The sequence below is a fragment of the Coregonus clupeaformis genome, unplaced genomic scaffold (genome assembly GCF_020615455.1).
Source record: "Coregonus clupeaformis isolate EN_2021a unplaced genomic scaffold, ASM2061545v1 scaf0009, whole genome shotgun sequence".
NCBI lineage: Eukaryota > Metazoa > Chordata > Actinopteri > Salmoniformes > Salmonidae > Coregonus > Coregonus clupeaformis.
Genome location: NW_025533464.1, coordinates 779,259 through 803,725, shown reverse-complemented (window position 1 = coordinate 803,725; position 24,467 = coordinate 779,259). Strand labels below are relative to the sequence as shown.

The window sequence follows — 24,467 nt, the reverse complement described above, 5'->3', positions numbered from 1 at the left end:
AAAAGGGTGATCAAAATGCATTTGACTAAAGTTAGGGTAGCTATGACCAGACAGTAGATTTGAACCCAACCAAAAGGGAAAACAATTGACAAATTCCGAATCACACTTTTAACTCAGTGTTTCAACCACAGTACTTGTGGTTCGTTTTTCCAGTATTAACTCATAAAAGGACAGAGCATTTGTTTTTAATATCCTGATTTGATGTATTTATTCTTATAAACTGTGGTAGTAATCAAGAAACTTTGTTGAGACACTGTTTGCGACAGGTGCAAAGAGCCACCTGTGAAATATCTGGAAATTAGATTTTGTATGTTGATCCATGTGACTTTCCTTCTGTAACATTCAGTTTGGTCCTGCTACTAGGTTCCAACTGTCTGATTTAAGGGTGTGAGTCCACTTGTGTATTATGGATTCCAACAATAAAAAAACCTATCTACCTGTATGTGTGAGAAGCCACAAACATAGGGGGATGATCGACTAAGTATAGGTGTTTAGTGCATAACTGTGAGAAAAGTAAAGAAGGTCTAGTGTAGAGAGAATAGGGTCCCTCTTTACGTCCCCTAAAGTGCTACTGCATGCGGTGTACTCTGCTACTCCACTGTGTACTTTCTTCTAACACACCACTACAGCTAGACTCATTCAGTAGTCCTGTACTGTACTTCTGTCTTTGTTACATAAACCTGTGTGACAAACGCTGTCCCCCACTGAGTGGAATATCTGTCCTAATATTACTAGGTAGGCAATGCTACTACTGAACCTTTCCTTTCCCACAAGTGCATGTGTAAACTGTATGTCCAGTGGGAGGAGATCATGAAATGAATGGAGTCCTATGTCGGTGTAAGAGTCAATGATCACTGTTCTGTTTTGATATTTATGATGCACTTCATTAAAAACATGCTCAATATGTAAAACTGTTTCCTGTGTATTTTTTTTATTTTTATTTCACCTTTATTTAACCAGGTAAACCAGTTGAGAACAAGTTCTCATTTACAACTGCGAGCTGGCCAAGATAAAGCAAAGCAGTGCGATAAAAAACAAAAACACAGAGTTACATATGGGGTAAACAAAACAAAGTCAAAAATACAACATAAAATATATATATACAGTATGTTGATGGGTTGGAAGGTGTGTCCAGTCCTCAGGTAAAATACATGTCCATTGTGATACTGAGATCACCTCTATGGTTGGCGATGACATATGATTCTCATGAGAATTCAATGGTAAACAATATGAAGTTTTACTATTTGAGCTACTTCTGATTCCTGATGCACTACCAAAACAAATCGTATTACATACATGGTACATCCTGTTATTTTACGACAATTTTCTAGCAGAATAACATTTTCATTTTCTGTTTATTGCATTATTACTATTTATTTTAAAATAATAGTCTAAATTGTCTGTTAAAACGATCTACTATGCTCCTCGTACCACACGTAGCCTACCTACTGACATGCTGCCACTGTATTTTTGGAGTAGTCACGCCTCCTTTCTTCGATTCACAGCGCACAGATTGCAACTGGTTCCACCCCCCATTTCCCGCGTAATTCCCCTCCTTATATGGAAAATAGAATGCAGACGCAGTCAAAACGTCAGCTCCATATGTAAATTGATTTGATTGAAGAAAATCAGAAAATGGTGGCGTGGCCAACCGCGCATGCGTAAACATTTATAATACTCCCAGAGATAATCTCGATTGTACACTCCTCGCGTCCTCTCTCCTCTCCTCGCTTCCTTCTCAAAACCCATTGGATGAGAAAGTCAGAGGTCTCACCCCTCCGACATTTTCCTCCAATGGGTTTTGAAAAGGAGTCGAGGAGAGAGGACGCGAGGAAATACAATTGAGATTTTCCCCCAGACACGCAAGGAAAACGGCAACATTCGAACCCGGTGCGTGTTAACGGTGTATTCATTGTTACATGAGTTTAAATAGCCTACCAACGGCGTCTTTTATCACCTTTACAACTCATTCATTATTGACTATAAATCAAGGTAAGGACATTACTTTGTTTGAAATAGACAAGCAGACAGACAATTCTATCTTCACACTATGCTCTGAAGTTATTCGAGGATGTAGGCTATTTAACACGGTAAAATATCTCGAAAAGGCCATTCTAACCATATTTCCTTATCATAAATTGTTAAAATTTTTGATGCGTTAACTAATGTTTATTTCAGTGTTTGTCAGCGAATGACAAACACTGAAAATGGTATTCGTGTTGTTAATATGCGCGCTCCTTTCTTCTTCTGCTTGGCATTTGGTGTCCGGTGACGACAAATGCTCAGTCTTTGATCAGGACGAGAGTCCTACAAATGTTTGTTTCTGTGCATCAACGCAACCATTCTAACCTACACTGTTTTAAAATAGTTTATATGGAATGTTTTTTTTCAAATAACTTATTGATGTTATGTAGACTAGGCTGGTTTCGTTTTCAAGAGACACCATACCGTCGCATCAACAAAACATTCAATAGTGTAGGCTAGAAGACTTGACTACGAGTTAACAATTTCGTTGTGATTTAACCTTTTTTTATTTTATCAAATTACAATTCCAATCTGAGTAAAATACTTTGGGTGTCGTTTGTGAGTGGTAGGTGGGTGTGTGGCTCTGCGCCAAACATGCCACTGGTCTCCTTTCAATTTTGTTCAACCCTGTAACTTGTTTGCATGCATGGACTGTTCAGGTCTTCTATCCGTTTAATAATTAACTTATATTAATACACTTCCTAAAAGTAGGTAGCAACCAGCTTCTCTGAACGTGCATGTGTTTACAGTCCGGCCATGGGTTTGGAACCTTCCCACTGCGCACTGATGCAGAATAATTCGGAAAACAAAGACCTAGTCATGGAGAAAGATGCAATATAGCAGCACGGTGTTAAGTGACACTTTGTATCTAGTAGTTATTGTTTTTGGGTGGTTTTACGAACTGGTTGAAGCAGCATTTGTACTCGTAAGGTGGTTAAATAGTCTGAATATGGATGATGCAGGGGAACCAGAGGGGACCATGCTTTCTCGGTGGGCGGTGACGATCAATGTACATTCTTGACGCATGGGAGTCTTTTTTTAAAGAATGTTATTCTAAAACCCGATCGACAATGCAGTGGTTGTTACATTTTATCTAATTATTGATGAAGAAAACAATTCAAAGCAGTTATTTTGATCGTAGTAATTGTCGCAAACAGTGTACAGTCGGCACCATGCCACCCCGCCTGCATCCCTTTGAAGCATGTTGCCATATTTGATTTAGGCTATAGGCCTATGTCAGAGCGGGTATTATACAATCGTTTGTGCCGCTAAAGATGACAAGTCCTGTTGACGACATTCGTGGCTTTTACAGTTTAATATTTTTTTCCTTATAGGTATTAAATTCACCGCGTTTAGTTTACAATTTTTACATCATTGGCATGATAAAACAAAAAAAGCCTCAATCAAGATGTATCAACTCCCTTTTATCACTTTAAATCGGTCGTTTTTTCCCATCATAATCGGATCTATGACCACTAAAAAAAAATTCACTGACAATCGAGCATCACATGGATGCTACCACATACCCGCATCCCTGCTATAGGGAGTCGGGACCACATGGCTTTTCGTTGCTTCAGCACTGCGGTTGCATAACAGCGTCGCGATTATGGCCAGGCTGTCCTGTTCCTGTCTCATTGACGTGGTGACGGATGATAACCTAGTTCTCTCGCTCTGTCTGGAACTCTGGGCCAGGCAAGCAAGCATGAAGGGGGCTTGCCTCCACAGCATTGTGTGATGCAGGCCTATGACTGTGTATTATGTTCATAGTAATGCATGAACAGGGCTTTAGTTTTAGTGAGGCCCTGATGGGGTTAGTAAATTAGGTTAAACTTTCAAAACAAGTTGAAGCTCATTTAGTGCTTTTCTATACAATAAACAAACTTTAAAATGCTAGTTGGGGAACAGCAAAAATGACACCGGCCATTATCAACTTGGCTGCTGTAGCTTCATACACCTCAGTCAATCTACAAACACATAGCCTATTATCTGTAAAGTTCAGGGGGGAAATATGATAAATGATTCGCACTGTAGTTTTGAAATTAAAACGTATTACATTTTATAGAACTGTTTTGCTTGGATTTTAATGTAGGCATAAATGGGAAGATGTTCACATTAAAACATCATATATTTTTTAAAGTTCCTACTTTAATTAGTACAGATTTTATCAGGGTACCACCCCACATAAGGCCTTGACCCCAAGTTTGGGAACCACTGTACTAACCTCTCTGAGTGCTTCAGTTCTCGCTCTGCTTCCTCCTGCATCACCACTGAGCACCACATCACTCTCTCTCAGTAGCCTACTCTCTGTAAAGCAAAGTTATGAGAACATAGTAGCTTATTTTTTGCTCCTGCTGAGGTAGGCTCCGTTTAACGTTAGCTTCTTACTTCATCCTTCTTGCTGGCTTAGTAATTCTAGCCAGAACACTTCAACGTTACTGCAATAGAAGTCTCTGCCGGCAGCTAGCCACCTGACTGACATATCTATAAGAAACTATTTACCAGTTGTGCACTCATTCTTCAAGAGTTGATTTTGTTTGTTTGAGGGCTCTGTAGACAGGAGTCGCGGGACGGTTTTAAAATGGCCTTTTTTCAAATTATAAATGACAGAGGTCCGGACCTCTGTGGACTCGTATGTAGTTACGGCCATGTGCGTAAATTATGAACACTGTTATTCCATGCTGTTGTAAACTGATGGTTCAGGGACAGTAAACTCCTATGAACAGTGAACTTTTGAATAGTCACCCTACCTGTATACTGTCGAATCTGTGATAGGCTATCCTCCCCAAGAAATAGATGTCATTTTAATCCATAACCCTGGCCAGATTACATATCATATCCATATATTTTACATAAACATATCTATGTGAGTGTAAGCTATCATTGCTTCATTCCCCCATCCTGTGTGTCCCAGATGTTTGGCTTCCACAAGCCCAAGATGTACCGGAGCCTAGACGGCTGCTGTATCTGCCGGGCCAAGTCCTCGAGCTCCCGCTTCACCGACAGCAAGCGCTACGAGCGGGACTTTCACAGCTGCTTTGGGTGAGTGGACCACTCCTCTTTACACTGTCTCAGCCCAGGCGCTCAGACCCTGGGTAGGTCCAGCTCTCAGCCTCCCTCTGCAGCTCAACTCCGGGGGTAGAGGTCTGAGGCCTTTAGACTTTCTGTCAGATTTGGACAATAAAGTAATCATATTTTTTTTTACAATTTGTCAATGCTCATTCTCATGACTATGCTACCCCTGTTATAGAGTGACTGAGTGCGTGGCTGTAATGCAACTAGATATTCATTCCGTTTTGGAAAAAGTTTTGTTAACTCCCAATGCAATAACTTAAACTCCATGGGTAAAATACTAATTTATCAAACTAGGACACATTTCCATTTTCATCTCATTAAATATTTTTTTTTTGTATGAAACCAAAATTGAAAGTGTTTTTAGAGTGAACACGTCTTCACCTTGTCACTCTGCCTCTCAGCTATTGGCCGGGCCAGTATGCGTCGGTCCATTGCTATGGTAACCAGTGATGCGAGTCAGCAGGAGAAGCTTTTCTGGCAGAAAATAGCTCTGACCGACTCCCACTGACTGGAGCAGGGATAATAATAACCACACACTGAGCTTCAAGGCTGTCATCACTCACACCTTTCTCCTTATACAACTCAAATCCTCATTCTCTCGCCCCTATAATTTGTCCCTGCAGGCTGAGTGAGGTGCGTTTTGGGGAGATCTGTAATGCCTGTGTTCTCCTGGTGAAAAGGTGGAAGAAACTCCCAGCTGGATCCATAAAGAACTGGAATCATGTAAGGACTCTCAGACTCCATCCATCCTCCCGATCCTACTCCCATCTACTCTCAGTATTTCATATATGTCTTAAGACAACTCTCTATTACAAGGGGGGGACTGATATAATGGTAGGCGTATAATAACTGCTTCTCCTTAGATGCAGTACACCCTGTTTGCTGCCCTATAGGCCATACTATACATTCATGCAGTTACCTTGGAAACAGACATCCATCCAGCTGTCACTCACCCCCTCTCTCCTGTGTCACAGGTTGTTGATGCTAAAGGTTCAGGGTCAAGCTGGAAGACAACAGTGAGGTCCAAGAAGATGAAGAGGAGAGCCAGGCCAAGCCAGATCAGCCGAGTGCAGAAGGAGCTCAAGAGACGCAGTAAGCAGCTGATACTCTGTGCTCTGCTACGCTGCCTTATGCAGTGGAAACTTTGGGGTTTAAAAAGTAGATGTATCACAACTCTTCTCTCCATTATTTGTCCTGCCTAAAAGGCTGTGAAACAAGAGACCTTGATTGATATTTGTTGACTATTCCAAAAATAAATATGATTGATGTTTATCTGAACCATGCCTGCTATGTTATGAATGAGTTTCTGATTGATTGTGCTCCACCCCGCCCCCACAGACTCTGATGCCCACAGCACAACCTCCAGTGCCTCCCCCGCCCATTCTCCCAGCTACAGCAACCAATCAGACGAGTGCTCGGACGTGGAACTCTCACCAGGTGCCGTCCACTCGCCAGTCTTCTCTTTCCTGGACCTCACCTACTGGAAAAGGTAATTGCCAGTCTGGTGGAATCTAATGAGGAACTACCTGAACTTGTCCAATGAGAAACACTTGTTTTCTGTTGCATAATGCCTTGCTACGGTGTGCCCAAATGAATACAACCCAGGTTATACTCTACCAGTTTGGGTTCAGACGCTGCATTTCCCCATTAACTCCATAGCCCTATTTAATCCTCCTTCATCGTACATTTGTTTGCTTTGGTTCCCTCTCACTATAGTGCTTTGCTGTCTTGACCGTCCTCTGTGGGTTTTAGGCAGAAGGTGTGCTGTGGCATCATCTACAAGGGACGCTTCGGAGAGGTACTCTTAGTCCCCCACCTCTACAAGCCCTGCTGTCAAAAGAAACGACAGCACGAGCCAAAAGAGGAAGGAGAGGAGGAAGCACAGGTGAGCAGAGAGAACCTGATGAGCCCCGCGCCACCGAACAACCCCCTGCTCCCCCAGGTCAAAGACCACGAGGAGGTGCGAGGGGGAGGAACAGTGGGAATTTGATGTCGTAATGTCACACAGATGGACACAGAGAAATGACATTGCACTCTACAGAAGTCAGATGGAGACCGTGGGTATTTTATGACGTCCTGGAGCACTCTCAAGACGGTCTTCTGGGATTGCTTTATATTCAAGAGCAGCTAGACTACTTATCAAATGTTGTGTTCTGTACCAGGATGCGGTGAGGTTTGTTCTTTTAGATCTACTAACGATTATGGACTCTTGCCCCCCCCCCTCTCCCTGAGTGCTATGAGATTGTGAATATTCACAATTTGTTTTCAATATGAAATGCTGGATCCACAAAAGCTGCATGAGAAATGGAGACCACTGGAACTGTACCTTTTCTAGTAGGATAGAGCCATATCCATTAGGCTAGAGAACAGCCTTCTAACACTTTGCCTTCACCTGTCCTGTACTATACACACACAGGCTTTGGTCACTTTCTAAAAGGATGCATGCTCTCCTTTTATTTTGCTTGTCCTTCCCTTACTCAACATTGTCACTGATGGGATGCCTAACATTGTAAGGGTAAAGCTGTAGAAAATGTAATTTGCCAAATTTATGTCAGAGGTGTGGGAAGAAATTATGCATTTTTAAAGAATATGATCAGAGCCTTATTCTTTGGTTGTGTCCCTTTACCAATGTCATATCCAGCCATGATTGTGCACCTGGTGTACTCAGTTATATTGATGCTTTTTTCCCAGTCTACATTTAATATTTGAGATTGTAAATATGTAAGGCCAGTGATATTGTTACATTTCTTGTCATAGGAGTAGGTCTTTGGATGTACGTACAAAGCACATTCAAAGGTTTGAGGGAGCCTGTAGCGTGCCATCAAGCACTGACCTCGAAGCAGCGCTCTCGATCGCCAATCCTCACCTGAACCAATATAAGCTAAAACCCACAAACTGACCTTGGAGCAGCACTTTTTGAGCACTTCCGATCTCAGTCTACGGAACAGTTCCATTTAGTTCCCTAGCCCCTTAGAATATCATATCTGAAGGTGACGGTAGAGTAGACGCTTTATTCCTTTCAGTTCTGTGAACACTAACAGGGTTCAGGCTATCTGGGAAGGGGCTATGGCGCTAAATGGAACTAGGCCTGGTTTTCTCCTATTGAGAGTTTTGATGCCCTTTAATTTGGTGTTGTGCTTTAAGTTTGAAGCCTTTAGGGACTTGGTTGTACAAATCTGTTGCATGGTGACCTTGGGTGAAATTACAACACTATTTGTGTCTGTCACTTTTCCTCTGTTTGGCGCAAAATGCTGTACAGCTATGAATATATTTTTGTATATAAATGATTAAAAATGGAAAAGACTACAACATAATGAATAGGTCAAACATTTAGTTCTTAGTATTATATATGTCCCAAGACTGTCATGGATATTGAGGGTGGTTCTATACAATTGTCAGTCCGATGTGATGTTAATCTAGAAACCCCCTCCGTCTCCCATGTAGGTTACTTCTGTCTTCACTTTTATTTCAAGAAATGTGTTTCCTTGTTCTATACCTCCTGTCTATTCACTATTTGTTCATAGAATTTAAATGTTCTTAAACCATGGTAAGCATTTTGGAAACAGACATTTATTTCTTAGCATTTTATTCTACATGTCAGTGAAATAGACTAGAGCCTGTATTTCAAATCAAATGTTATTGGTCACACGTGTTTAGCAGATGTTACTGCGGGTGTAGCGAAATGCTTGTGTTTCTAGCTCCGACAGTGCAGTAATATCTAACAATTTCACAACATACACGCAAATCTAAGTAAAGCAATGAAATTAAGAATATATAAATATATGGATGAGCAATGTCAGAGCGGCATAGACTAAGATACAGTAAATATATATGAGATGAATAATGCAAGCTATGTAAACATTAAAGTGACTAGTGTTCCATTTATTAAAGTGGCCAGTGATTTCTAATCTGGGTGTATAGGCAGCAGCCTCTAATGTGCTTGTGAAGGCTATTTAACAGTGTGATGGCCTTGAGATAGAAGCTGTTTTTCAGTCTCTCGGTTCCAGCTTTGATGCACCTGTACTGACCTTGCCTTCTGGATGATAGCGGGGTGAACAGGCAGTGGCTCTGGTGGTTGTCGTCCTTGATGATCTTTTTGGTCTTCCTGTGACATCGGGTGCTGTAGGTGTCCTGGAGGGCTGGTAGTTTGCGCCCGGTGATGCGTTGGGCAGACCGCACCACCCTCTGGAGAGCCCTGCAGTTGCGGGTGGTGCAGTTGCCATACCAGGCGGTGATACAGCCTGACAGGATTGTACATCTGTGAAAGTTTGAGGGTTTTAGGTGCCAAGCCACATTTCTTCAGCCTCCTGAGGTTGAAGAGGTGCTGCTGCGCCGCCTTCACCACACTGTCTGTGTGGGTGGACCGTTTCAGTTTGTCAGTGTTGTGCACGCCGAGGAACTTGAAGCGTTCCATCTTCTCCACTGCGGTCCAGTCTGTGGATAGGGGGGTGTTCCCTCTGCTGTTTCCTGAAGTCCACGATCATCTCATTTGTTTTTTGTTGACGTTTGAGTGAGAGGTTATTTTCCTGGCACCACACTCCCAGAGCCCTCTCCTCCTCCCTGTAGGCTGTCTCGTCATTGTTGGTAATCAAGCCTACTACTGTTGTGTTGTCTGCAAACTTGATGATTGAGTTGGAGGCGTGCTTGGCCACGCATTCATGGGTGAACAGGGAGTACAGGAGGGGGCTGAGCACGCACCCTTGTGGGGCCCCAGTGTTGAGGATCAGCAAAGTGGAGGTGTTTCCTACCTTCACCACCTGGAGGCGGCCCGTCAGGAAGTCCAGGACCCAGTTGCACAGGGCGGGGTTCAGACCCAGGGCCTCAAGCTTAATTACTGTACAAAACATTGCCCTTTCCATGACAGACTGACCAGGTGAAAGCTATGATCCCTTATTGATGTCACTTAAATCCACTTAAATCAATGTAGATGAAGGGGAGGAGACAGGTTAAAATAAGGCTTTTTAAGCTTTGATACAATTGAGAAATGGATTGTGTTGGTGTACCATTCAGAGGGTGAATGGGCAAGACAAAATATATAAGTGCCTTTGAATGGGATATGGTAGTAGGTGCCAGGCGCACTGGTTTGAGTGTGTCAAGAACTGCAACGCTGCTGGACTTTTCACGCTCAACAGTTTCCCGTGTGTTTCAAGAATGGTCCACCACCCAAAGGACATCCAGCCAACTTAACACAACTGTGGGAAGCATTGGCGTCAACATGGGCCAGCATCCCTGTGGACCGCTTTCGATGCCTTGTAGAGTCCACGAGGCTGTTATGAGGAAAAAGGAAGGCATTCCTAATGTTTTGTACACTCAGTGTATGATGGCAGCTATTTCAACATACAGATGGTCACCATGATTTGATCAAAGCTTTACTACGCAACCGTATTTATGTATAAAGGCATCAGACATGGACTCTAAAGTTAATGTTCCTTTAGATTCCTCTAATCTTCAGGTTTGATTGAATGTTAGGGAAAGTGGTCATTGTCCAGCTCTCCCTGTTAATTTATTTTTTTATCCGTTTGTATAATTTTTCTGATATTGTTGACTATTGTATTACCTTTTCCTGTAACTGCCATAACCTTATGTTCTATTAAAGTTCAGGGGGCCAATACTATTCAATTCACTTTAATTATTATGTAAAATGTTGCCATATACTGTGATATGGATTGTATCAAAACTATACTATTATTCATAGATTTGTATTTGTTTATGTAAACAAACTGGGTGTTATTCTCCTGAGACCTCTTATATGGCTGTAGAATGTGCTTGTCTTTTATCTGTGTTAGTGCTACTCGCATGTGGTAGATTTGCACTGTTATTTATCTGTCTAGGAAAGTCCCAATTATTTCTCAAAGCAAATTTTGTATTTTTATACACATTGTAATTTTAACTTGTTCAATAAATGTAGTTTGCCTTTGAGCATCAGTCTCTTTCTTCTCAATCTCTGGAATATGCCTAATTGTTTTGACATAAATGTATCTTTACACAAAAGCCATGAACCTTTTTTAGGCTTTATCCCTTTTAAATCAGAGGACACAATAGTAGGGCTAAAAAGTATAACGTAAACTATAATGCCATATAAAGATGACTTGTACAATGATTGTACTTCAACTATACTGTCTGAACCAGACGGTCTACATTAGAGACAGAATATTACTATCATACTGTATTATAAAGGAGTGTGCAGCCCTTGGTGGTGATTTGGGGTAGGGCTCATAAGGCGTAATCAAAAACCCAATAACGACCACCTGGAAAGAGGCGGGGCCATTCCTAGTATAAAGGGTGCACACCTGCATTCATTAAGCTCCTTTCCACCAACTAAACCAGTTCAACAGAGTCCTAAAGATGCTTGTATAGAAAGTAAGTAATGAGTGTGGTGTGTAGCCCAAATGTATATATTGTTTGTATTTAACTACAATGTTTTTAACTAAGAGTTCTAATTGGAGGCCATATTTAAAGCCTGTATTATTGCTACGGCTTGAGTGATTAATACTGATTGCTGCTAATTGTGTAGCATTTTAGCAAGCATGTAGAATCTTTCAGTTCAAGTAGATTTCCTTTACTGCCCACGTGAAGATGCCCTGTTTTGACAGTTTCTGTTTTATAGTAAAACCATCTGTCATCCATCCTCAAACAAACCATGTTCTTTCTGGTCATAAAACTATTTGAATAATGATGTATTGTGTGAAATCCAGTCTTCATAATGTAGGCTAGTCTCTATAGCCATTTAGTTAATGGTAATCAAATGTCATATGCACTTAAGTGATGTGTTTTAATTTTGTTTTTTTATGCTTCACCAGCCTTAGGTTGACTCTTTTCTACTGTGCCTCCACAGATGTTTCTGGCCAACCCCTGAGTGGTAGTTTCAAAGGCTTATTCACATTGTTCTACGTGTTCTGGAAAATGCAGAGGCATATTTGGATGATGTGGTAGTATTTAGTGCCACCTGGCCAGAGTGCTTTCAGAACATTAGGAGTCTGTTTGAACGATTTAAGTCTGCCAACTTGACCTGTCAGAGTGAAATTGCCCAAGCAACAGTTAAGTACCTAGGAAAGGTGGTGGCTACTCTCAGTTTTACAGACTGACTAAAGTGTTTGACTTGAGGGCCGCATTAAGAATGTGTTTTAATACTAGGCTACTTAATATGCATGTATTTGACAATGTCTGTGTAGGTGTTTGTCTTTATTTTTTCTTTGGACTGCAGTAGCCTCAGTCTGTCAACGTCATGTCTAGTTTTATGGAAATATAGCTGTGGAAATCTTAAATTGGTGTCTAATTAAGGTTGTGTACTGTTATTTTGAATGGACTTGATTTGTGTGAAATATAGTACTATTTAGGTGATAAAATGAAGGCTGTAGCGCAACGTGGGGGGCTATAACCCAATATTTTTTGGGGGGTTGGGGTCCCTAGATACGGTGCTGTCAAAGTATTCGCACCCCTTGACTTGTTCCACATCTTTGTTACAGCCCAACTTTAAAATTGATTAAATTGAGTCACTGGCCTACACACAATACCCCATGTCAAAGTGGAATAATGTTTTCAGAGATTTTACAAATGAAAAGCTGAAATGTCTTTTTTGGCAAGCTTACATAAGTTCAGTAGTAAAGATGTGCTTAAGTTACACTGAACAAATATACATTCAACATGTAAAGTGTTCCCATGTTTCATGACTGTAAATTAAGAAACACATTTTCAATATGCACAAAAAGCTTATTTTTCTCATGTGTACAAATTTGTTCACATCCCTGTTAGTGAGCATTTCTCCTTAGCAAGATAATCCATCCACCTGTGGCATGTCAAGAAGCTGATTAAACCGTATGATCATTACACAGGTACACCTTGTGCTGGTGATAAAAGGACACTTTAAAATGGGCAGTTTTGTCACATCACAATGCCACAGATGTCTCAAGTTGAGGGAGTGTGCAATTGGAATGCTTACTGCAGAATTGTCCACCAGAGCTATTGCCAGAGAATGTCATGTTCATTTCTCTACCGTAAGCTGCCTCCAACGTCGTTTTAGATAACTTTGTAGTATTTCATACCGGCCTCAACTGCAGACCACTGTTAACCCCGCCAGCCCAGCACCTCCACATCTGGCTTCTTTGTCTGTGGGGGGGTGCTGAGGAGTATTTCTGTCTACAATAAATCCCCTTTGTGGGGAAAACCTCAGTCTGATTGGCTGGGCCTGGCTGCCAAGTGGGTGGACCTATGGCCTCCAAGGCCCACCCATGGCTGCAGCCCTGCCCAGTCATGTGAAATCCATAAATTAGGGCCTGATTTCCTTTATGAACTGTAACTCAGTAAAATCTTTGAAATTGTTGCATGTTGTGTTTATTTTTGTTTAGTATACAAGGACTCTGTGCAATATTGTTTAACATTAATTTTTTTATGACTACCTTATCTCTGTACCCCACACATACAATTATCTGTAAGGTCCCTCAGTCGAGCAGTACATTTCAAACACAGATTCAACCACAAAGACCAGAGGTTTTCCAATGTCTCACAAAGAAGGGCACCTATTGGTAGATGGGTACAAATAAAACAAGCAGACATTGAATATCCCTTTGAGCATGGTGAAGTTATTAATTACACGTTGGATGATGGATCAATACCCAGTCACTACAAAGATACAGGCGTCCTTCCTAACTCAGTTGCAGGAGAGTTCAGGGATTTCAATGTGAGGCAAATGGTGATTTTAAAACAGTTAAATGGCTGTAAGGTACTCTGGATAAGAGCGTCTGCTAAATGACTAAAATGCTAAATGACTGATCAGCAACTGAGGATGAATCAACATTGTAGTTACTCCGCAATACTAATTAACCTAAATGACAGAGTGAAAAGAAGGAAGCCTGTACAGAATAAAAAAACAGGCCAAATATACGAGTTGCTTACCAAGATGATGTTGAATGTTCCGGAGTGGCATAGTTACAGTTTTGACTTAAATCTGCAAGATTTGGAAATGGCTGTCTAGCAATGATCAACTTGACAGAGCTGGACAATTTAAAAAAAAAAAAAAAAAAAAAAAAAGAATAATGTGCAAATATTGTACAATCCAGGTGTGAAAAGCTCTTAGGCTTAACCAGAAAGACAGCTGTAATCACTGCCAAAGGTGATTCTAACATGTATTGACTCAGGGGTGTGAAATACTTATTTAAATGAGATATTTCATTTTCAATAAATGTGCTAAAATTTCTAAAAAGATGTGTTGGATGAGATTAGTATTTAATCAATTTTGAATTCAGGCTGAAACACAATTTGGAATAAGTCAAGGGGGTTGAATACTTTCTGAAGGCACTGTATGAACACTTCATAAAACATGAAAACATTGTTCAGAATGACAAGAAATTGGCTTTAAAACGGATTGCTTTATACTCTTCTAAACGTCAACAAAAAATAAGACAAAACTGACTGAAGCATCCTATTAACTTTTCATAGGAATCAAAATCATCTTTGTAGCTTCACTGTAGATTAGAACTAAAGTTATTTGTTCAATTCCAGCATTTCCTTGTAGTCCTTCATTTTCTTCACTTCATGCACTCGTGTTATTTACACATTTCTTTTGTCTTTATATGCCTCTATTTCGTCAGAATCCAGGTATTTTTTTGATTTTCCTCTGTGACACTATGTTTTCTGGATTCAATGGTAGTTCTTATTTTGAACCGATTTCTAGTCCTTTTCTCCCGCTTCGGAAGCTGTCCCAATAATGCCAATGGTCCCAACACTGAGCTATAGACTATAACGTGTCTTTGGTTGTGCTGGCAAGTTCTGTTACAGTTGTTCTAGTTTCATTACTCAATTATGACATTTAACAAACTAAACATTAAAATTGTAAAAATCCAAACCGGTCCGGGGATGAATTTACTGGTGTAGCCCACTAGGTATATCGTTAAATAAATATATACAGTTTATACAATTTACCGCCCGGCCCTAAACTGGGGTGTTGGAGGTGGATGCGCGTGTAAAGCAGGTGCTATATGACGTCACGTCCATTTTCTGCGCCCCAGCCCTCCCAATTAGGGAATTCGATTAATGCCCCGGACCTGCCCCGGTGTACCGGGTTTGATTACGTTCGTTTTTGGAACCAGACTGCCTCCCAGGCGTGAGCCAGGACCCCCATTTTGGCCGACAGCGAAGTGGGCTCAAAATAAAAGTGATGTAGTTTAAGCAGGTGGAGTAGACTTAATGAGCCGGATTCTAAATTTTCACATGCAAAAGTAAAATATGTTTTTGTTGCTGCACAAAAGCGTTTGATAAAAAGGCTTTATCTGCCTTTCCAATTAAAACTAACTTGAAAATTCGAACATATATTTTATGGAAAATAAAAATGTTTCTGAACGATGTATGCTGCCTTGTTGACAACATCACCGAGCGGTACAGATTACTGTGCGTGCAGTTTGAGGAGGTCCCTCCTCCCTCCCGCTTTTGCCCATTCATGTCACGGGCCATAGCCCGGTGCAATTAGGCCTAATCGAGCTCCCTCAATGTTTGGGCATAGAAAGGTAGGCCTATATAAAGGTACGAGTTCGCACGCGTTTCCCTCTATAAACTAACATCACTGTTTGGTCGGGTTGGAGAGGGCTACCGGTACTTTATTTTGTGTTTGGATAGCAAGCGCCTGGATTCGGGATTTGCAGCAACAGCATTTTCAGCACACACAACCAGCCACGAGGTTAGTCAGCTGTTTTCTAAACGTGCCACTTGTTTTTGTCAAGGATGATGACATGGGTTTTCAATTTCTAATGTTTACAGATTTTTCAAGAACTGCATACTAGTTGTATAATGATGGTTTAAGAAATGCAGTATTCGAGTTGCTGTGCATTCTTGGAATTTTGGTTTGGGATGTTTGGGGAGTCTGTTCTGCAGAGAGTAGGCTTTTGAAGAAAAGATGCTGGCAGCGGGCATGTCGGGGTCTGAAGATTGTGGTACCGATTAAGATGGAAGGGTTTTAAAAGATTCCATAAAATGAACATCCATACTTGACGATTCCCATACAACATTTTACAAAATACGCAACTTTAAGCACGAGATGAATCCTGTCTGCGACACAAAATGCGCACACGTTGGGTATGTGTTTTGGAATCCATTTAAAATAATAACCATTGTTTTAACGATTTGTTTGTAACGTTGTCGCGTGCTATGAGATTTCTATCTGCTGTTTCACGATTCTCTAATTAAAATCCATCAACAACATACGTAATCACACCGGCTGTGCAATGGACAAAAATGCACTATCACGGGTTTGGCAATCACCCAGTGGCGGTTGAGGCTATCGAGTTATTGGAACATTAGCACATTTATGGAAACTCCTAATAGGAAAGTATAATGGGGGGAGGGACAGCCTTCCTACTAGAAATTAAATTGGCCCATTTTTTTAAAGCCACATTTGATCGTGAGGATGCAAGAAGATCACACATTTCATGGCCAACATTTTTATCCTATGGACACCAGTCATGACAATTACCTGTTCTGTCTTGAACCCCCTCCAGCGAGGATCTGAACATGGTGCAGCTGTCTCCATCCCCAGCCCGGGATGTCTCTCCTTCACCTGCGTGCTCCGAGAAGGGGAGGCAGGGGAGCCCTAAGGCAGGTAGCCCCAAGATGGGCTCCCCTGGTGGGCTGAGTCCTCTCCAGCTGGCCCTGGCAGCCTCCACCACCATCTACCAGGGCTACGAGAGTTACATCGAGGACGGCCTCATCTGCCTCAAGCACAAGATCCGCAACCTGGAGAAAAAGAAGGTAGGATGGATGACAAGATTAGTGGTTTGGTGGGTGTTTAAGTGGATGGAGATATTACCACCCCTTTCAGGGTTTCCTGCATGTCACCATAAAATAAAGACATTGTAAGTGTTTGTATCCACAGATTAAATTGGAAGACTACAGGAAGCGTTTGAAACATGGGGAATCACTCAATCAAGACCAGATAGTAAGAACAGGATTTCCAATTGTGGTAATAAAAGCAGTACATTTATTTCTACCAGAGGATTGAGATGTTGCCTTGTCTTTTAAACTATTTGTATGTGTGTCAGGATGCAGTGGAGAAGTATGATGAAGTGATTCACAACCTACAGTTTGCCCAGGAGCTGCACAAGACCCTGGGTGGCCTAACACAAGACGTAAGGATCTCTGTTTGCCATTGCTTATCATAATGCTGGTGTGTGTATATGGGGATGGGTAGAGCAGCTCCGCATGCATTTATTTTGGTAGACCAGGCGTAGTTTCTTATGCATAGTCAGAATAGCACTTCGCCATTCATTTCAAGCGTCTGAGAATAGGTTCATGAGGGCAGAAAGGGTGTGATGTATTGGATTGGAATCCAGCCTCTTGTCAATGGATTGTACACTTGAGGCTTTAGCCCATTGCAAAGCTGAGTTGGGAATTAGCACACTGCTGTTCTATTCTGCTGCTCAAATACCTTGATTGCTTTAATGGTTAGGTTTCACTTTCCCTACTTCTATGTCTAAGTGCATGGCCTGATATGGTGTCAGTAATCTAGACCTATTTGCTGGTCAACAGATCACTTGTTTGTCCAGATTCATGATTAATCATCTTGCATTTTTGCAAGACAACATAATGGACTTTAACTTACACCCATCCAGACTGGTCTAGTGATCAGGCCTAGGTGTAGGAGTAGGTTTGGGATTGGTTCGTAGAATCCATCTAACCACCCCCCTTTAGCTGCTAAAGGCCCAGAAGAAGGCGGTGAAGAAGGAGCAGATGGCCAAGCTGGAGGTAGAGAGGAGGAGGCTGTGCGTAGTGCTGCAGGTTAAGTTCCTCCTGCAGACCCTGCTGCAGCACGAGCACATCAGGAAGGACCTCATCTCCGCCCGCAACCTCCAGGTTGCAGAGCTACAGAGCCTGCTTGAGCTCGCTGAACTACTGGGGGTGAAGAGGGACAAGAATGTGAGGTACTGGGGAATAGATGTGCGCACCACACACACACATTCTGTTGGACTTGAGGGACAACAGCATAAGTTACAATGAAACACACTCCCATACGTCTGTGTTGATTTGAAGACTAGTCTGATCCCCCTCTACTGTGTCCCAGTTTGGAGGAGCAGATGGAGAGCGCAGCCCTGGTCTACCTGGACCTGCTGGAGGGAAAAAATAAACCAGTAGCCGGCACCACCTGTGAGTTTAAACACTACCTGTCCTGTACCTTTTTAAACACCTGCACAAATACTCCATTTACTATGACTGGTATCCTCAACTTGATCTGCCATTTGATGAACTACTTTAGCTGCCATGTTTAAAATGCATGCATTTGAATGTTTGCAGACAAGGTCTTGAAGGCTAAATTGGCTAAGCTGATGGATTGTGGGTACTTTGATTGTGTACCGCCACCTCCGAGCAAGAGTCCCAAGGAAGTAGAGGTTCCGATGACCAAGAAGACTGTCTCTCAAACAGCCAGCCTCTCTGGTAACTCTACAACAGTGCAACTATTCTTATTCAAAAGCTACTTATCAGGCTGGGTATAGAACAATTAATGTATACAACATTTTGTAATTTAGCTGGATATTATTTTGCCTTGCAGCCCTGATGAAGTCAAACAAAAAAGACGTGCCTAGCAGAGAGGTAAGAACCACTAACATGCATTTCCTGGAAGTTTGGTGCCACTACTTCAACGTTCAACCAGTGTTCTCCTTAAGCTATTTACCTGAATGCGCTGTGGATATCGTACTGTTGTGCTGATAGTCTGTGGGTGATGCCAGTTTCTTAACAGACACTACCTGCCTGACACAGACCCCAATGGGTGTCGAGACACTCCCATTAATCAGAACTGGAAGACCAAGTTCCAGGCCATGAAGGAACAGGAGCCACCGGACTCATGGGATATGGAGTCGGACTCCACTCAGCCTGTAATCCAGAAACCATGGAGAGGGGCGGCTGTGTTAATCTCCAAAGTGCCAGTTACTACCAAGAAACAAAATGGCGAACCCAAACAGGTGAGATATTCTCTTATACCTGAACTCTCAGGGCAGTTGGAATTTGAGACTAGTTGTGATGTCTAATGGCCAAGGTTAACACTGGGATTGGGCTAGCTGATCTTACTTCAGATCAATCATACAACTCAATGACTCTGTTTCCTCAGAGAAGAGCAAAGTCCAAAAGGGAGCGGGACGCCACAGCTGTGAGTAGACTCTTATCCTTGCGTCTCTTAGGTTTGATGGACCTGTCCATATTACTCCATCATATTCTAATTTCTAACAGGCACCTCGTGTGGACACCCCTGTGGAGGTGTTCAACTCCCAGTCTTCCTTGCCCAAGGACCCCATCCTGCGCAAGCAGCAGCTGGAGGACCTGATGACCAAGATCAGAGGCTCCTTCAGCTTCATGCAGGTACAGTACTGCTCAGAGGTCATTTCCAGTTGAAAAGCCATGGATCATTTCCAATGTTCCACCTGGGTCGGGTTTACCACGGCACACTGCGCAGAAAACAAAAATAAACGTTTCTTATTGGTTAAGTCCAGGTAGTCCCTCCCTGTTTAAGTCTTCTTTTGTTGGGTGCCAAATAAATACAATCCTGGATTATTCCCCTGTTTCCAGGATTCTCTTCTGGATGGAGAAGGATCACCCACTAACAGCCATCTTAGACTGGGCCGTCGTGTCTCTGGATCCCCCTCTCCACTCGGTAGCCTACCACAACAAAGTTGGTATTTAATTGTCTGACTTCTAGATGAACAGAACACTTAACATATGTTTTTTTTAACCTCTTATTCTCAACAGTACAGAGCGATTCAAGGAGAAGCCCAGTGGACCTTCTCCCCAAAACACTGCATGTAAGATCTGGAGAAGAAGTGTGAAATGGCACCCTATTCTAGTGCACTAATTTTGACCAGGGCTCTGTTTAAGCTTATGACTGTTGGAGTAAGTATTTTAAGATAAATATTTTTTTCCTGTCTCCAGTCCACTCCATTGCCTTCTAAACTCCTCCCTGTTGATGACAAACCCAGTCTGACCAATGGAGACAGCGGTTGTCTAGAGAGCTGTGACCTGGACCTAACTACAGAGGACCTGGCTCACGTAATAACCATTTTAAGAACTCCCCTGTCTGTTAAATGAGACCCATTTAAAACAATGACATTTTTTTATTTTAGATCCACAATTGTTATGAAGCTTTTTATAAAGCACAATGGTTGTCCTCTCCAGGATCCATGTCTGCTGCTGTCTGAGAGTGAGACTGCCTGCCCCTCTCCTCCAGCTCCTCCCCTCTACCGTAGGGAGTCCTCCATCTCAATCACCCTGGACGAGAAGACCTCTGCTCGGGTAAAACAACTCTTTCCCTGACCATGTAGGATTGGCAAGCCTAAAGTGCATAGTATTCTGATTTTGTTTGTCTCCCCTGACGGTGTTCCCTCACTGTACCCAGACTCCCATCTCTGAATCTGGGAAGCAGTCCCCCTGTAACGGGGTGGTGCCTCCTTGTACCTCAACCCCAACCTCCACCCAGGGGCAGCCCTTTTCTACCCCTCCCAGCAGACGTACACTCACCATGGCTCCCCCTGTTCCCTTCCAGACCATGCATTCGGTAAGTCTACCCTACCACACTTAACGTGCTCATAGAATAGGCAACAGGCTTTAGTCTGAATACCCATAAGAGACGTTTTAGTGTGAGCCTTGGGTCTGTTTTGTCTCTGAAGGTATTCAAGGTGAACGTCCCCTTACTTCCGACTGGAGACTTTAAATCCGATATAATCCCCTATTCCACCACCAGCACTCAGACCCCACCGGAGTTTGCTTCCCCGGAGGACGAACACCTACAGTCGGGTATGCCAGAGTTGTATTCATTAGGGCAGTCAATAGAAAACGTTTGCAACGTAAAACAAAGATTAGTTTATTAGACAAATCCAGGGGTGTATCCATTACGCAGGAAACAAGAGTTTCAATTGGACAAATTCAGTTGGGTCCCTCCCCGTTTGGTTCTTAAATGGTAAACAGTTTCCATTGCAAGACTTAATGAATACACCCCTTGTTTGTCTGTTTTCTTCCTAATGAATACAACCAAGTCTACTCTTATTTCTCTCCCTTGGGCAGTGAACCAGTCTGAATGTCTGGTGGGTAGTGGTGGGCAGATCTTCCTGTCCCCTAGCCAATCAGGTGGCACCATGGGCCGTTCTGGCCAATCATACTACAGAGGATCTGTTAGAGGTATTGCACGTGGTGGCAAGGGGCTGGCACACTCCTACTTTCGCTCTTCTGGTGGGCACAGAGGTATTTATCCTCTTACTTCTCTTCTCCCATCCATCCCTCCATCCTATCCTTCATCCTTTCCCTCTATCCTATCTTGTTCTGCTGATGCATGTCTCCTACTGATTCAGAATGAGCTTCTAAACCTTAATGGATTGGATCAAGTAAACTCCATTCCCTTGCCTCCCAACAGTTTCCACATGACATGATCATAATATTACAAGGTTTTGAGTTAGACATCACAACCCAATTTTATCTGTCCCCTTCCCCTTGGGTTTGACGGGTTTCGGGCTGGTCTGCGCTCCCCAGGAGGAAGCTTCATCCCCCAGGCTCACCTGTTCGGCGCTCGGGTAAGACACTGCTTCCCACATCTGTGTGCACTATCAGATATTGTATGTACATTAGTATAGATTGCTGAAGTGAAAGGTTTAGAGGTTTTGTCTTGTCTAATGGTGTGTTCTTCACCATTAGGAGACTGGCTACCAGCATGGCTACAGGCGCGGTGGAGGCAATGCAGGACAAAGGCACAATAATAGTGGTAAGTTCACTTCATTCTTCTGGCTTGACACAAAATCAAATCTCTGATTGGTTGGGTATTTTGGTGGCTTACTTAACTGGCTTTTGATTGGTCCTCTGCAATAGGTTGGAGTGACTCATCCCAGGTGAGCAGCCCAGACCGGGAGGGCAACTACTCCCTGGTAGACTCTGCCCACGGCGACTCGCTGCATGGTTTGGGCATGGACCTCACCCCCCATGCCCCCCACACCCTGATGCACGTACCCATGTACCCGCTCCCCCAGCATCCCCAGCCCCTCCGCGTGGCCTTCACAGCAGCCCGCACCGCCAACTACACCCCGGGCACCCTGGACCAGCCCATCGCCTTTGACCAGCTCCACAGCAACCTGGGGGAAATGTTCAACACCAATGTGGGTCGTTTCACCTGCCCAGCCAATGGCACCTACGTCTTCCTCTTCCACATCCTCAAGCTGGCGGTCAACGTGCCACTCTACATCAACCTGATGCGCAATGACGAGGTGATGGTGTCTGCGTACGCCAACGACGGGGCTCCGGACCACGAGACGGCCAGCAACCACTCCATCCTGCAGCTGTACCAGGGAGACCAGGTGTGGCTGCGGCTGCACCGCGGCTCCATCTATGGCAGCAGCTGGAAGTACAGCACATTCTCTGGCTTCCTGCTCTACCAGGACTGAGCTAGTGTGGCTTCTTGAGCCAACATGGAGGATACAGGTGGAGGAGAGAATATTGCTTTGCACTAAAAAGGAGAAATGCATATTTTCCATTTCATGTGGTCAGACTGCATACCCACCCAGTGCTCGCTTCATTGCCAACCCCAGTCCTTGAGTGTATGGGGTGTGTTCAATGTTCAAACCTTTCAGGATCACCCTTTTGTTTACCCTGTAAATTGCAACCAGTAACTACTTCCGGGGCAGAGGGGAAGACTTCCTGCTGGCTTGACCTTTCATGACCCATGAATGTGGGATTTTTGGTTGTGGTGCTTAGAGACCGACATTCCAATTTCTGACTAAACTGTTAGATTGCGAGTAGTTGTTACATTGACCATAAAAGCTGCCTCTACTATACATTACTGCTGCTGTATTGGGTGTCACAATGTAGTTCTAGTAGCAGGTCCGCTTTAGTTACAATGTGTCTGATCTCTAAGACCTTAAATGAAATGTTATGAATTGGTGGCTTTTTGTTTGTTTTTCAGTATGAACGACTGAGTAAATTAATTGAATGGCTAGTAATGTATGGTTGGCGAAATATGAATTATAATGGACTGTACTTGACAATGCTAAGCACTTTAAATGCATTCTGTACTGCCTTGCTGTGTGGGGTGATCGGGGTAAAATGGTTGGGTGGGGGGTATGGCGTCCGATTCTGAACACTAAAGGCCATATTGTCTATGGAGATGTGATTCCTCAATGTGCCTAAATAAAAAATAATATATCAGCAGTTGAAAAGAGTTGTGCCTTCTGTTTCTGTATGTAGCGGTTGGTCCATCCATTTAATCAGCAGTAGGCTATGGCATTTTATCTCAATTGATACAGTAAATGCATTTTAGATGCTGTACAGTTCTACTCAACGACCTGAATCTTCTTGAAGTGTATAGTCCATGCGGAAAGGCAAGTGTATTAGTTTATTTTTCCAAAGGACATATCATCTCTGCATGATTTTTGTGAAATTATATCACTCTTTACATTAGCACCTCAGCCTACAAACTACAGTGAACATATTACTAAGTAGAGTAGTTGGCTATTCCTTCAGGTGTAATTACGCCGTTAAACTAATGTAAAATCTTAGGCTAGTGACAGAGGGATACTAGCAAATGGTATAAAATACAGCACAAGTGTGTAACGTCACTAGCATATCCCATGAACACTGAAAGTACAATGGCTTTGGTGAACTCTTTCAGTACTTCAGAGGAAGAGGCCAAGCGACAGGGACAACTGGGCCCAAAATCTGTCTTCTGTAGCAGGTGGCTTTTTTATTTTACGTTCACCAAGCAAGGTGTTTTTGTGTGGTCAATGAGTGTCAAATTTGAAGTTGTGCCTGTTCACACAAGTATCTGCCCTCTCGTTGGCTAGAATGGTCCAACGTGATCTTGCCGCCTTCCATTTTTAAAGAAACGTCTTTCCATTGTTAGAGCGGCCGCTTGAGTATCTGGTTAATATAATGGATGATCTGTGCTTGAATAGACATTCTTCAAACTTGTCTTATTTCAGTGCATTTATATGGTGTTGAAGTACATTACATTGTAGTGTATTTGTTATACTAAATCACATTTTAGAGGGTATGAATAACTTGACATTAACACACTTCTGTTGTACTTTCAACTACTTGAGAATATCTGTGTCACTACAATACATTTTAAAAGTGTATAGAGTACATCTCAAATGCTGGTTGTGTTCCCATGCTCACACGTTGATGCATTCCAGACTAAGGAAATGACCTAACATTTTAGGCAGTTAAATGTAACAAAACAAAATGCAATCTATTATGTTTTTTTAACACTATAATTTGTTTACTAGCATGATCGCTCTACTGTTAGTTTATGGTTGACGCAACTTGTTGGCCATTAGCCAACCAGCGTTTCTCAACAAGTTCAAAGCACATGAGTGCATCCAACTGGTAATTACCGCCTTCCCACTTGGTAATAAACGCTG

At 42.7% G+C, this 24,467-nt stretch overlaps 2 protein-coding genes across 6 annotated transcripts; both read left to right on the top strand.

Moving 5' to 3' along the window:
* The first annotated feature begins 1,809 nt into the window (after window positions 1–1,809).
* LOC121574691 (SIN3-HDAC complex-associated factor) lies at window positions 1,810–8,651 on the top strand. Of its 2 annotated transcripts, none has more exons than XM_041887228.2 (6): window positions 1,810–1,890; window positions 4,937–5,064; window positions 5,721–5,820; window positions 6,072–6,189; window positions 6,436–6,586; window positions 6,850–8,651. In XM_041887228.2, the coding sequence occupies exons 2-6, from the start codon at window positions 4,937–4,939 to the stop codon at window positions 7,085–7,087; spliced, it is 735 nt and encodes a 244-aa protein (XP_041743162.2). In that variant the 5' UTR covers window positions 1,810–1,890; the 3' UTR covers window positions 7,088–8,651. The 2 variants fall into 2 exon arrangements, with proteins under 2 accessions (XP_041743162.2, XP_045068286.1); XM_045212351.1 differs by having other exon boundaries at window positions 1,833–1,992.
* A 6,918-nt stretch (window positions 8,652–15,569) lies between these two features.
* On the top strand, window positions 15,570–23,247 carry LOC121575714 (caprin-2). 4 transcript variants are annotated; one of them, XM_045212378.1, is made up of 21 exons: window positions 15,570–15,766; window positions 16,584–16,833; window positions 16,958–17,020; window positions 17,124–17,210; window positions 17,773–18,002; window positions 18,143–18,225; window positions 18,373–18,513; window positions 18,629–18,669; window positions 18,807–19,040; window positions 19,187–19,225; window positions 19,306–19,434; window positions 19,642–19,726; window positions 19,822–19,874; window positions 20,002–20,130; window positions 20,245–20,361; window positions 20,465–20,623; window positions 20,736–20,862; window positions 21,130–21,243; window positions 21,592–21,632; window positions 21,754–21,820; window positions 21,925–23,247. In XM_045212378.1, the coding sequence occupies exons 2-21, from the start codon at window positions 16,597–16,599 to the stop codon at window positions 22,491–22,493; spliced, it is 2,745 nt and encodes a 914-aa protein (XP_045068313.1). In that variant the 5' UTR covers window positions 15,570–15,766; window positions 16,584–16,596; the 3' UTR covers window positions 22,494–23,247. The 4 variants fall into 4 exon arrangements, with proteins under 4 accessions (XP_045068313.1, XP_041744937.1, XP_045068312.1 ...); XM_041889003.2 differs by having other exon boundaries at window positions 21,130–21,306; XM_045212377.1 differs by having other exon boundaries at window positions 15,571–15,766; window positions 20,002–20,118; window positions 21,130–21,306.
* Window positions 23,248–24,467: the final 1,220 nt, after the last annotated feature.

Excerpts from the sequence above, each read along its gene's own strand:
- LOC121575714 (XM_041889003.2), top strand. The coding sequence starts at position 16,597 with ATGGTGCAGCTGTCTCCATCCCCAGCCCGGGATGTCTCTCCTTCACCT. Across the intron at positions 18,670-18,806 it reads AAGACGTGCCTAGCAGAGAG|TTTCTTAACAGACACTACCT; the intron begins GTAAGAACCACT and ends GGGTGATGCCAG. Across the intron at positions 19,435-19,641 it reads GCTCCTTCAGCTTCATGCAG|GATTCTCTTCTGGATGGAGA; the intron begins GTACAGTACTGC and ends CCCTGTTTCCAG.
- LOC121574691 (XM_041887228.2), top strand. The coding sequence starts at position 4,937 with ATGTTTGGCTTCCACAAGCCCAAGATGTACCGGAGCCTAGACGGCTGC. Across the intron at positions 5,821-6,071 it reads CCATAAAGAACTGGAATCAT|GTTGTTGATGCTAAAGGTTC; the intron begins GTAAGGACTCTC and ends CCTGTGTCACAG. Across the intron at positions 6,190-6,435 it reads GAAGGAGCTCAAGAGACGCA|ACTCTGATGCCCACAGCACA; the intron begins GTAAGCAGCTGA and ends CCGCCCCCACAG.